Source organism: Bactrocera tryoni, chromosome 2, assembly GCF_016617805.1.
Source record: "Bactrocera tryoni isolate S06 chromosome 2, CSIRO_BtryS06_freeze2, whole genome shotgun sequence".
NCBI classification, from domain to species: Eukaryota; Metazoa; Arthropoda; class Insecta; order Diptera; family Tephritidae; genus Bactrocera; species Bactrocera tryoni.
The window spans coordinates 32,374,454-32,389,039 of NC_052500.1; the positions used below are offsets into that span (position 1 = coordinate 32,374,454).

At 34.3% G+C, this 14,586-nt stretch overlaps 1 protein-coding gene across 8 annotated transcripts in view; it reads right to left on the reverse strand.

Annotated features, from left to right (window-relative positions):
• Window positions 1-14,586, reverse strand: part of LOC120768475 (synaptotagmin 1) — an 81,385-nt gene continuing 66,799 nt past the window's right edge. For 4 of the 8 annotated variants that reach the window (XM_040095183.1, XM_040095184.1, XM_040095188.1 and 1 more), the window contains 4 exons: window positions 12,563-12,677; window positions 7,914-8,047; window positions 1,263-1,539; window positions 1-1,136 (listed from right to left, as the gene is read on the reverse strand). In XM_040095183.1, the coding sequence (XP_039951117.1) occupies window positions 1,333-1,539; window positions 7,914-8,047; window positions 12,563-12,677 (456 nt within the window). In that variant the 3' untranslated portion in view covers window positions 1-1,136; window positions 1,263-1,332. The remainder of the gene's footprint in view (window positions 1,137-1,262; window positions 1,540-7,913; window positions 8,048-12,562; window positions 12,678-14,586) is intronic. The other 4 variants (XM_040095189.1, XM_040095190.1, XM_040095186.1 and 1 more) reach the window with 3 other exon arrangements.

The window sequence follows — 14,586 nt, forward strand, 5'->3', positions numbered from 1 at the left end:
TTATTTTGTTTTTTGTATTTTTAATTAGCATGTTTTGGTAAATTTAGTTTTAACATTTGAAACATCGCCCTCAATACTTAAATACAATACATACAAATTATGAAACAAATATAATATTGTGAAAAAATGCTTCCTTTCTAAAGAATCGAGCTGAAAGCAGAAAACAAACAACTTTGGAAAGAGCATACGTAGATACAATGGAGGCATCTCAATATCTATATATGTATATATAAATATGTATATATAATTGTGTATATAGTACAATACGGTCACAATATATACTAGACGATGCAATATAGTAGAGTACAATACAATGCGTCTTAATTCATTGCATATGATTTTATATAAACATTTTAACAGGAAGTCAACAGTTACAGAGTTTTGTTTTTGGTTTTCATATACATAACTACACACACACACATATTTCTGTGGATATGCATGCATGTGATTTTCGTAATTATTTAAATATTTGTCTAAGAGTAGTTTTTGCATTTGGTTTGTTTTCATAACCGACTCGCCTCGCCGCGGCCATTTTGAATGCCAAAGCTGCATTTGACAGCGAACCGTTGCACAGGCTTAATGCTGTGTTTACACCGCCTACTATATTTATTTCAATTTGTTACCATTTTCATTACATTTTAGAAATTTCTCTAGTTAGTTTTAACGCGGTGTGTTTGATTGTTGGTTTCGAGGTCGGAGTCGAGGACTAACAAAGAATTAAATTATTTTTGTTTGTGTATATATATATACAAGTATATGTATATATATATATAATTATATATATATATATAGGATGTATGTATGTATATTTTTTATGCGAATTAGACGTTTCTTCTTCAAAGACTTATACTTTTTCTATGTGGAACTAATGATGAGCGGTTTGCCTGTTGTTGTTGTTCGGTTTTTCGGTAATTTGTTGTATATTATGTGTTTGATTTATTTTGTTTTGTTGTTGTTGCTGTTGTTTTTTCTTGTTGTTGACGGCATTGTAATTTATATTTGTTATGTTAGACTATCATCTCTAGCATTCATTTGCGGTACGGTACGGTTCGGGTAACTATTACATAGTGAGTATGTAAATATGTTAGTTGATTTATTTTGCGTTTACTACATGAATTCATTGTATTGATGAACAACTGTTAAAAATGTTTAATCAATAATCTTAATGTTAGAAATACATTTTTTTTAAATACAGACATACAAGTTATGTATTTATGGTAGTTAGTGAAAGCACCATGGTATATTTATATATAGCTTGTTACCTTGATCTTCACGTCTCACATTCTTCACACCTCCTACTTAGTACTTTCTACATAAACCGCCCCCGTCACTTTACTTCATATTCTTCAGTATTTCATCGGTTTCCTCGGGATCCTTCAATGTGTGCCATTGGGCAATCGGTCGTCGTGGTGAGGCCAACATATCGGACCAATGCCGCAATTCGGTGCCGGTAGCCATACAGCCGAGTATGCAGCGTCCAATCGGCTCAGATGTACCGATACGATCGTAATCCACAACAGTAACGACGAGACAGATTTTCTGAGATAATATCCAGTAAAAGAATTGCATCAAAATCGCAGCAAAACGTTTGCGTATTTGTAAAGAGTAAAATAGATTAGTAAGTTGTGTATAATATTTTACAGCAAATTTCCTGCATTTGTTGCGGTCACAGTTTTTTATGTTTCTTGTTCTTTTGTTTTTAATATAAATATTTTATTTATCTTTATTAAAAAAAAAAAACTTTAATTAAAATTAATTATTTTAATTTTTCTTGACTTTGGGTTTGTTTTATAGTTTGTTGAAGAAGAAGAGTTTTTGTTTGTAGTTGTTAAAATAGGATCTTTCGCATGATTATCTGAGTGAGCAGAGAAGTGGGGGGAGTTGTGCACCACGAACAACTAGTTTAACGCTAGGTTTGTGCAATTTTGCGGGTAGGTTGGAGGAGTTGGATGGTGATTGTCTCAATTTAGGCATACTTAAATGTAATTACTCACTAACTACGATTACTAATAACAACGAGAACAAATTTTGTATATGTAATAATATCAAGTGTATTATATTTGAGCAAAATAGGGTAGTATTCTAAGACTAAATTGCAATTATTCTAATTAAAAAAATTGTGAAATGTTTCAAAACCAATGTACTCTACTCCGTACACTATCTTGATAAAAGTCTTTTTATTAAACTCGGTCTAAATGCTTCTTAAATTAACTTTTAGTTTAGAAGTGCACAATTCTTAGTTGCCTAGGCTAAAATAATTCGCTGTAAGTTTACTCCTTATATATATAATGATTCTCAATCAGTATTTACGGTGTTCTATGGGGTTACATGGGTTGCGGGTTTCAAAAAATCGATTTCTTATTAAATTCTATAACAGCTCTAGAATATTGTCCTAAAATTTCAAGTTGATCCGAGTAATTGTCCCGGAGATACAGCCTTGAGAACTTGTACGCTATAAGCTAACTAGGCTAAGTGTGCCGTCTTAAAACTCGTTTTTCTCGAAACTGTGTTTTTGAAGTTGTGTGGCAAGATTTCTCGAGAATTTTTTTCCAAAAATTTCAGAATTTCTTTTTTAATAGTGTATGTTTGTAACAATAAAAAATTCGTATAAAATATTTTATTTTTTATACGAGATAAAATTGTTGAAAAGGCTGTTTTTTACCCGAGGAAATCCATGTAACCCCGTATAGGCGGTAAAGCCACTAGCTAATGCGTCTAAGGTCGAAAAGAAAAAGCTTACGATGATTGTATTATATTGGCCTCAGACTTTATACTATTTTTCATGACATAAAATATGTATATAGTTTTTGAACTAAAATCACTGAGAAAGTGCATAAGTACTTAAGGGTGGTAGCGTTTAACACCTTTCAAATGAGAAATTTTATTTAACTACCGTTTTTAAAAATTATAACCTAAAAAACTTTGTGAACTAGTGAGCAACCACATAGGAACTTAATGGTTCAAATATTCTCTTTAATCGAGAACCTAACATAACCTATATAATTCTGGTAAAGCAGAGCCTTTTGTGTACTCTATTTGAAAGAATGCTGAGGATACTCTTTCTCTGCAGTTTGGTTGGGATTGAGATGCTTTTCACTAGTTACATATTTGAAAATGGAAAGCATAAATTTGCTCACTTCGCACAAATATATTGAATTATACAAAAACGAATTTTACAAGCTAATTGCTAAGTATGTAAGTTGATCAAGCTGATTGAAAGTTACAAAAACGGAAGCTTTAACATAAAATAGCTTAGTGTTAGGCGTTTACTAGTCAAGATCGATCACTTAAGCAGCGAATTGTATTATTAAACACATGCAAATAAAGAAAAATATCAGCAGTAACGGTTTTTTCTAACCTAATTAGCTATTTGTTCTATTCTAAAACTATATTTGCACTAAGTATGTATGTATGTACTCATTTCGATATGTAATATGTACGATTATGCATTTACATTCAGCATTTTCTGGTGGTTTTGAGGCAGTGCTTATTGATCGCTTATCACAAAGTTAGCATACATAAGCTTTGTATGTGGTAAATAAGTATGTAAGAGCGAGTAGAATGGCCGTGGCGCCACCCATACATAAGTATAACGGTGCGATTATGTCAAACAGTGTCAATGGATATGAGATATTGCTGTAATATTTATTTATATTTTTTTGGTGATATTTAAATGAACAATTTCTTTACGAACACGTGGCTACGCGGCGTCTGGGTTGACGTCTTCGCCCAAAGAATAATGTTCATTAAATACTGGTAAACGAAAATGTATAATATTCAATCCCATTTTGCGAAGTTGTTTTTTTTTTGCTGTGTGTGTGTTTTGGTATTGGTTTGAAGTCCAGCGTACAGGGACTATTGAGTATCACAGTTAGGGGGCGTGAGAGCGGTCAGCCTGACTGACACGAAACAACGCGGCTACATTCTTTTTGGGTCTAGCTGACGCTCGGGACATTACTACTATCTTAACTACATACATTGTAAATTTGTAAGTTAATTGTATAAAATATATGTACGTATATGTGTGTATAAACCAGTGTATTTCAAAAATTAAAATTAATTTCAAAAAAACTAATAATTTACAACACTGGACCACAAAAAAGTTTTGACGACTTGTAAATTTTATCTTCGCTATTTACACTTCTCAATTGTTTTCATTGTTTTATGCTTTATTTTTAGTTTTCTTTTAGTTTACTCCTCTCAGCTACTTGCGCCCGTTAGCATTTGTTATTATTCTTTGTTGGTTTTTCTTGTTGTGCAGTGTTCTTGTAGTTGTAGTTCTAGTGCTTGTTGTAGTTGTTGTTGTTTTGCGATTTGTTATTGCTGTTGTAATATCGTATCAAATCAGAAGACAGTGTCAAAACAACGAACCCATGGCGGTCGTCGTTATTGACGCCGACAATATTCACATGTACATATGTATAGTATATATATATTTATATGTATGTACATTGACTATTTTACGCTGCAGCTCCTTGGGAGCTTCTCAGTAGCGAAGCTTTGTATTACCAAGTGTTAGTTAGTTAGAAAATAAATAGGAGTGAAGGAGTTGTAAGGAGTACCCACCCCTTATAGTGGTGAGTATGTAAAATGTATCGTGGTGATATTCACTTCAAGGACGAAGTAGGGAAAGTTCATACGAAGAATACGATACGGAAAGAGCTGTCTTTGCTAGGTGTGACGTACTTCATTAGAAGCAGCCAATTACATTTTTCTTAATATGGTAGGGTGTATATCAATGGGTGGAAAGGTTCTGTGGAAGATTTACGGTCCTTTGCGCATTGCCAACCGCGAATACCGCAGTCGCTGGAACGGTGGACTGTACAGGATATACGACGACATTGACATAGTTCAGCGAATTAAGAGACAGCGGCTACGCTGGTTAGGTTACGTCGTCCCAATGGATGAAAACACTCCAGCTCTGAGATATCAATGGTTATTTTAATTATAAAGCTGACAGTAGTCGATCTGGGGACTGACCAGTTTCAAGTCTACCCTCAGTGGCTGGTGATTTTCGGGATAAGCGTTTTCATGGAAGACACAAGCTCGAAGGTTTAGCGTTGCCGATCGATATCGGATAAATCACTTTCGAAGCTGGGATTGAGTCCACTTTCTACGTGAAGAAAATACGCACTTTTATTAACACGCCATTTTGGCAGGCAGATAAAATTATTAAAGTTCTCTTCTTGCGTCAAAATGTAAAGCACACATAGAAGTGTCTACTTATTTAGAAGGTAGCTGCAAGGTTTAAGAATATAACTTCGCTTTTTTAGTTCAAAATCGAGTATAAATCAAGAGACGAAGCTTCATTGCGTAAGGATGGTACAATGCCGAAATCAATGGACTTTTAAAGTGTTACTCATTGCATATAAGCTGACCCCTCGGTAATTTTGCTGAAAGTAATAGATGCTGGAATAGAAGAGCTCAGGACTTAGGAAATAATACCCTAAGCAGTGGGCAAAGCGCGAAATCATTGAGGGTCAGTTTGTGTTATGGATTAGTAATATGACAGTCTTCATCGCCTGAATGATTGTTTGGGATGAAGAGACGTTGGGTCAATTGCGAATTCGCACTTTCAACTTTGGAAACCATTCAAATCGTTTATAAACTCCAGCATATTATTCAACGATGTTTGGTCGGTCCTTACTGAGGAGCACATCGGTGTGTTGATGGCTTAAGAACGATCCCTGCCCCCCACGTGTCTATTTCGCCTATCCCTTCCCTGATACTGACTAAGCTTTCGAAATATCACGTATCAATTGATTATAATATGAACTATAAAATAAATAAAAAACGTTTTAGGTTTTAGAACATCGCGGGAGGTGGTGCTGAAACCAAAAATTAATACAAAGCGTTTCAGGCTCAATATTGTCTTCCAAAGTTAAGTTGTGGATTGAAGATTTCCACATGGTGAGGTCAGTTTGGAAAACTATTTACTGTGTTTACTCCAGCAATCCCTAAGAAATTATCATTGCGGATTTTCAATTGAAAGACGAGAATTTTTAAACAATGCAGTTCTTTCAATGTAATGCCACTGGACAATCTTATTTTAGGCGCTTTCATTGCCAAAGTTACACAGTAAAAGTGTACAAGGAAGCTACCTGAAACTACCAGTTTGTGGTTATTCAGTTCATAGCATACTATTGTGAACAGGGAGACCAGAAGTGTAGCCTATTTCGAAGTAGAAACTTCTTACTTTGCAAGTGAAACACAGGAAAACAGTTTTCTCAAGCAAAGGATGCTGCTCAATTGGAGTTAAATGCTGAAGTGTTCGATAGTTACTAATAATATTAAAATACTTGTACTTTCGCTGAACTCCTTACCGCCTGCAGTGAATACCACCTGCATACATGCGATTATTTGCATTGGTTTGAGTTGTGTTTGAGTGTTGAGAGTGTCAAGTCGAAAGAGTTTTCGATTAGTGAATCAACAAAAAGAAAACTTGAGTGAGAAACTCAAACTACATAGATACAAAGTCCTTCTCCATGCACATATACAATTGTGTTACACGGGTTTTTGAGCTCGTCACAGCTGCTGTCAGCTGACTTTTACACGTCGTCATTTACGTATGAGGCATTGCTGTGTGTGGGGAAAGTTTGCGCTGAATTCGCGTGCAGACCACACTTCGGGTGGCGAACTAAGTATTTCTTGCAATCTATGTAGCCATACACTTGTTTAGTAATACTTATGTACATATGTACACCTGTGTATGTGTATAAAGCCGTTAATTGAGTATCTCGCTACGAAAGCCTAAACTAGTTAGAAATTGGTTAAGGACTAATCGTGCACAGTCCTACGGGCTAACACCGTTCAATGTGATTGTTTTGTTTTTGTTTTAGTTTTACAATAATTAATTTGCTTTAATTTTTGGTACTAATATAAAAGCGCAAAATAATTAAAAAATAAAAATTTTTTTTTGCTTAAATTTTTTGATTTTGTTATTATAAATAATAAAGGAACTTAAATAATTGAAATACTCAAATATTTGTTAACACATTTATGTAAGCTACACAAAAATATGCCACTTTTTAAACAACAGTTAAGCCAAAAACAAAGTACGCATGTGTATATCTCTGTCAAAGCAAAAATAAAGCATTTTCGTACTCGTATGTATGTATGTATGTATATACACACAGCGGTACTCTTGCCGAGTGAAAATGTAGCAGCAGTTTGCTTTGCTTATTTACAACAACAAATTCTTGAATAATTTTCTTCAACAAAAATGATAATAACAGTAACTAAGCAGCCGACTTTTCCAAAGAAAAAATCAAAAGCGGCGAAAATGAAGCCATTTTGGTTAAAATTATGGTTATTGAGCGAACACCGATTACAAATAATCATTATTACTTAAGTACTGGTACTTTGTCTAAATTAAATGGTACGTAGTAATTTGTTTGTTTGCTTGTTTTGCTGTTTGGCGTCTGTACGAATACTTTAGTGTGCCGGATATGTGGTATATAACGGTTATTCAAACTCAATCGGTACTTGGTATGTACAAAACATTGAATGTAGACTTTCAAAACATGTAGTGGATTAGTTCGCTATGTAGGGATTTTATAATATTCTTGCGGTATATTTTTCTGTTTCAAAAAACATTGATAACTTTGCAAGTACAAGGCAGGTGAGTGGGAGCGGGGAGAACATTTAATATAACGTTGGTTGGGTGGTAGTAGTGGGGTTCATAGTAGTAGTAGTGGTGGTTGTAGTAGTAGTAGTATTTGTTGTTGTAGTAATAAGAGTAATTTTAGTAGGTATTTGTTTGAGCAGTTGTGATTGTAGTAGTTTTCAAGTAGTTAGTAGTAGAAGTAGTGGTAGTAGTAGTAAGTAGTAGTAGTAGTAGTAGTAGTAGTGGTAGTAATAGTAGTAGTTTTTAAGTAGTTAGTAGTAGGATAGTATAATACATTCTCGCATACTTGTATTTGTTCAAATGGTACTTCAAATGAGAACGACTCATTATAGTAAGGGTTGAGGGTGCATTTTTTGATACTTGTCTTCTTCTTTTTCAAACGTTTTCCATTTTGCATGATTGCAATTTTCACATATGGATCTATAAAAATAGAAAGAGAAAGTGAGAAAATCAAAAGTAAATACAAAATTTCAATTGCAATTCAATTCAATTTGTTTACTTTGTTTAATTTGCTTCAATTTTCATTAAATTTTGGTTGAACTAATTTCTGTTTGTGGCTTGGGTTGTTTTGGTTTTTTTCGGTAATTTATCTTAAATATGTATAGTCCACGTTTAGGTTTATATATATGTAACTTGGTTATAAAATTTGCAAATTTAATAGAAAACAGCTTTACATATATATATATGTATAAATATATACTATAATTGTTAATTTTCTCAAACCAACTTTGTAAACATTTATTATGGGGAACAACTTAAAGTACGGTTTCAAAAAAAAAAAAGAACAAAAATTCAATAAAGAAATAAATAAAAATAAATAACTGAAATAATTACGAAGTTAAAAGCAAATTATGCACAGCAAACGGTGCACTGAATCTTCCTAACTGCATATTAACTATAATACTATATTATAATTGCAGCTTCTTAATTAAGATATTTGCATATACTAAACACTAATGATTATTTTGATGTGACATTTGTCATTGATGTCACTGACAGTCATATCAACTAAGGAAAAAAATATTTCAACGAAAGCGTTTTAATTTATTATTGCAGCTTTTTAACATAAACTTGATTGCTAACTTGATAGAGTTACTCATAGATTTGGTGTAAAGTAGCCAAGTATTGCATCTTATTCTCTATAATAATGGGTTGTCAAAAAAGTCTTGCGGTATTTTTATTGATTTTTTTTTTTTATTGAAATTGAAATGAATTTTTGATGACTCATGCCCAGCTCTTGACCGATGCTACGCCTGCTACTATGCCGGTCTCTTTCGACCACTTCAGCGATTTTATCGCAATTTTCGACGACAGGCCTTCCGGAGCGTGGCGCAACTTCGACCACCTCTAGACCAGAACGAAAACGTTGAAACCATCGTTGTGCGGTGGAAATGGAACTGTATCGGGTCCATAAACTGCACAAATTTTATTGGCGGTTTGAGATGCATTTTTGCCTTTATCGTAGTAGTACTGTAAAATATGCCGTATTTTCTCTTTATTTTGCTCCATGTTTGCGACGCTATAACTCACGAACGACTTAAAAGAAACGACAATCAATCAAACACGTGTTAGCGCGTGAAATGAGCTTTCCAAAAAGATATAGCATGACCCGATGCGACGAATAAAACTAGAACTACGCGCTTTCAGCCCCAAGCAAGACTTTTTTGACAACCCATTATAATTTTGAATAAAGCAGAAAGTAAAACTCCACTAAGAAATCATATCGATGCCATAAGAGCGAAAAGTTAACACCAATATATTACAATCTGTTATTATGTGACTATTATACTTAGGCATACATAGACTAGGTTAGGTTAAGTCCTTTGTGAAACCGAAAAACTCCTATGGTTAGATCTCATTTATTGAAAATGCGCTAGGAATCCATCGCAATCCTGCTTATTTTACTTATATACACGGTGGTTCACTTGGATCTCTTAATAAGCCACATGTGTGATCTGAAGCTAAATCTGTAATTTATTCTGAGAACACTACTTTATATCTAAACTTGTTGAAAGGACAAAATGATAACTTCAGCTATTAGCGTGATCTATTGTTCTATAACTGTTAAAGCAAGAAAAAACATAAACTCTGGTTACGCGGAATCTATAATAATCCTTCACAAATATAGAAAATTACATACTTGTATAAGAATGTAATGTTTGTTTGGCAGCTATATGCTATAGTTATCTGATTTGAATAAAATTTTTGGCGATTGTACCGCTGCATTGGAAAACAATCTCTGCCGAATTTCTTGAGGACATCTTTTTAAACAAGAAAGTTTTCTATATAAGGATTGGATTTTAGATCAAGCAGTTTGTATGACAGCTATATAACGGTTGATCCAAGTAGATATACTTTTTTCAATAGACTCTTTTTGATAGATCACGCGTGAGTCGTGTCAAGCTGACATGTTAGTTTTGTTCAGTATTGTTTGGCATTTAGTCACGGAAAGTCTCACGGCTGAACAACTTTATTACGAAAATCCACGTTCTGTAAACAATGTGTTTCGTGCGCTTCGCTCAACTTCTGGTCGACATAATTGGCCTACTGAGCGTACTATTCGTAACACCATCTTGAGACCCAGAATTCATCATTGAATAATATTCGACCGAATAGACCATGCCGAGCACGCAGGGAAGAAAATATAGTAGCCGTAGCTGAGAGTGGAGAGTCGATTTGGCGCCGTTCGCAGCAACTTGGACTGACGTATGGAACGACTTTGCTCATTTTACGTCGTGATCTTAAATTGAAAGCGTACAAAAGTCTTAAAAAGTCCAAGAAGATCCCTTGTTTTCGAGCCAAATTTGCTTCAACGATAAGGTTCCCATTTCAGGTTCAATGGGTATGTAAAGAAACAAAATTGCCGCATTTGAGACAAAGAGCAACCCGAAGAGATTCAAGAGCTGCCATTTCATCCAGATAAAATAACGGTTTGGTGGGGTTTGTGGGCCGGTGGAATTACCGTCAATGGCCACTGTTATCGCGCTATGATAACCGACTACTTGCTCGTATCTCGGACTTTTGGTTTCAACAATACGGCGCCACTTTCCACATATCGCATACTATCAATGGATTTATTGAGAGAACATTCCTTGAGCAGAAAATTTCACGTTTTGGGCCGGTCGATTGGCCACAAGGATCGTGTGATATCACACTTTTTTCTGTAGGGTGGGATATGTAAAGTTTAAGTAATCCCGCTTCGATTCGGGTCTTGGAGAAAAATATAATATCGTGCGTGTCGTTCGCCTGTCATCAGTCGAAATGTTCGAACGAATCATCGAAAATTGGCATCAACGAATGGACCATCTGAGACGTAGACGCGACCAATATTCGAAAGAGATAATCTCCAAAAAATAAATGCCAAAGAATGCTAGGTTGAATGATAATAAACATTTTCCATTCAATTTAAAGTTGCTGTGTTTTTTTTCTTTAAAAAAGTAGAGAACCTCGAAATAGATCACCCTTTACTATCGTAGTCCGGCTTAAAGAAGTTGTTTAGAAATTTTTCGTTGCTTTATAAAATTATTTGATTATTATGACAGCTATATGTCCAATAAATGAGCAGCTTTTTGAGGTGAAAGTGAAGTTGGCATAACTACTACTCCGATTTTCTCCCTGTTTCTCTTATTTTACAAAGACTGTTTCCAAGCTCCTGAAGACTCAGTGGCACCGGCATTTTTAAGCGCTTTGCTAAACAAATGCGTTTGTGGAAGACTAAATAAAACATGTAATTCGATTACTTACGAAAATAAGATAACACCTAACTAATAAACATTGAATAACATTTCTTTTTAACAATTATATAACCAACTGATTTAAAATTATTTAACGGTAATTTAAACGATTTCATCAATTCATATGTTTGTAAAAGCCTAGAAGAGCTGGATTTGATATTTTCAGAGGCAACACCGCTGCACGTAGGAGGGCGCATTAGGACGAAACAGTACGAGTTGAGAATGAAAGCGAGCGGATAAGGTAGCAAAGATGTACAGTTCAAAACGTGCGAGCCTCCTATAGCTTAAAATATACACATATTTTATATATTAGTTTTTAATTTTTTACATTGGAGTTCATTTGAGAATGCTTGGCAGGCCTTACAGCAGCTTTGTTGCATTTACAAATAAATATTTTTCATATTTAAATATACAAGTATAAACTAGCATATGCCATATAAGTATTTATGCAAAAATATTATTTTATTTTTAGTCGTAAGAGTAAAGTAAAATAAGTAGGAAATTATGAGGAGCGCCGCACTGTGTTGCCATTTGAAAATATCGATGATTTTTAATGAAGGAGTGGTTGAAATTGTTAATCGTATAGTTAGAGAAGCGTAGAATCGAAATCGAAAGTTAGTTATAAAACACAATTTAGAAAGCTACGCCAAAGGGCAAATGAGAATGGACGGTTTTAGCAAAACAAAGAAGTTCATATGAAATAAAGTTAATAAAATATTGCATGGATTGAATTTCAAAAGCTAATTTTTGCAAGCAATGGAAAAACATATATAAACATAGCGTACATAAAATCGCCCACTTGCTAAATTGGAGTAGTAAAAAATATGGCAACAAAATCTCAAGCAATTTTAAGAGTTTAAATTAATAATTTAATTTTTTTCTATTAAAAAAGTAATTAAGTAATTTTGGCATGCATGAACCCCCGAGAAAAGGCTAGTAAATATACCTACATGTACTAAATAAAACAAAACTACACAAACACTTATTGGACACAACATTCAGTGTGTAACGGTTTTGCAAAAGTCCGATGCAAGGACGACAGTTTCACGTAGTGGAATGCAGATTTACAAGTTTTATAACTGTCTCGGGTTTCTCGCTGCTTATAACGGTGCAATTATAAAACCCGATTGCATTCAACGAAAAAGGCAAATTTGAAAAACTGTCGAATTCCTTGCATCGCATTGGCGCCACAATTTATTACCAGACAATCCGCCGACGTCCATCTTCTTCAAGTTCTTTGCCTCCAAGATGACCACAGTTAGCTTGCCAGCAGTTGGAACGTAACGTAGTGAGAAGCAGATATCGCCAAGCTTTTCCTATATACACATATTTTTTTACAAATCATATAATCGTATGAGAGAATTGTCAAAGAGAAGAGAAGGAAAGAGAAAAAAAATCCAAAAATATTATTTTTCATTTGATTTAACTCTTATTTAAGCACAAACAAATTATATATATTTCACACAATTGAAACATTAATAATATTTAAGCACACAACATATCACTTGAGCTACCATACAATATATATTTGAGTATTCAGTTGGGTACATACATACATACATACATCATACAAACATACATATAAGTCAATATGGCGCGTACATAGGTATAGGGTATACATATTTATACCATATTATTACAACAACATATATACGTTAATTATATAATTATTTATAAGTAATTGATTACACATCGAAAACGCTAAATTACACAAGTAAATACAATGGCACACATACATATATTGGGGGTTCGTACTGGAGAGGTTGGTTTTTTGGTTAGATTTAGAAATTGTGTACTTAAGAGAGCACAATAGTTCATAGGTTCCCTACGTATTACCGAGCTTTTGTTCAAAAAGTTTATGAGCATGACTTTTCTTCTCATTGATATGAGGTTACAAAACTCACTAATTTCGGAAATTGATATTTGTTTTTTCAAAATTGAAAGCAAAATGTTTATTTGTGGTTAAAGCAGTAAGTTTAAAGTTCAGAAAAGAAGTAGAAGTAAAGGCTCGTCATATAAAGGAAATAAAAAGTCCTAAGCTCTCGTAATGGAGACAAAAGCTAAAAATTTATAAGCACTTGCACTCACCATTTGTTAATACTGTAGGTCAGAAGACTAATTTCGAGCAACTCTAAGTTGCTGAATAATTAATGGTGAGACAATCAAACACAGTTTCTATGAGAATAAATAAAAAATCATCACATATGCACATACCTTTATAGTAAAAGTCTCAAGTAAAAAAATGAATCATAGAAAAGCCGAGGAATTACATACATTATGATAAAAAAGTAGCCGGAAATTGTAAATAAAACGCAATATATTTAATTATTTATCAATATAAATTTTGTCGCCTTCAAAGAAATCCCGATTTTTCCAGTCCAAGAAGCACTTTTTGTTTCATCTCTTCGATCGACTGAAAACGGGTTTCACAGTTAAAGGAACTAAAAAAAATCACACGGAGCAAAATCTGGTGAATACGATGGTTGATCAATGATATTCATTGCAATCTTGGCTTTAAATTCGGTCCCAATCGTGACTCGATGCTATGGTGCATTATCATCATGTAAAATTCATGAGGTGTTCTCCCACAATTCCGGCCGTTTTCGACGGATGTTCTCACGCAAATGCCTCAATACGGCCAAATAGAACACCTTATTGACATGTTCCTCTGGAACAAATGCATTATGCACCAAACCACGAATATCGAAAAAAAAACATTGTGGATCACCTTTATTTTTGAGCGGCTTTAGGAGGTTTTTTGGCTTCGGCTCGTTTTTTTCTTCCATTCCGATAATTGTTGACTTGTTTGTATGTCAAACTCATAAACCCAAGTCTCATCGGCAGTTATAATGCTCTCCATAAATGTGGGATCGGAGTTCGTACGATCAAGCATGTCCAAAGAGAACTGTTTACGGTACACTTTTTGAAAAAAATCAGCTTTATCGGAACAAGTCGTGTAGGAACGTGTTACATATCCAAAATATGCACCGACATCATTCAATCGGACACCCAAGAGATGTCGAGCTCTTCTGCCATCTCTTTAACCCTTGCGTAACGAGTTTCAAACACCATATCTTTCACTGTTTTAATAGTTGAAGAGATTGAAGGCTGTCCAGACCGATACATGTCTACAACGATTTCTCCAACGTCTTTGAAGGCTTTGTGCCAATTGCAGGCTTGAATCACCGTAAGCCTTTTCCAACATTCGCAACGATTCCGCACACT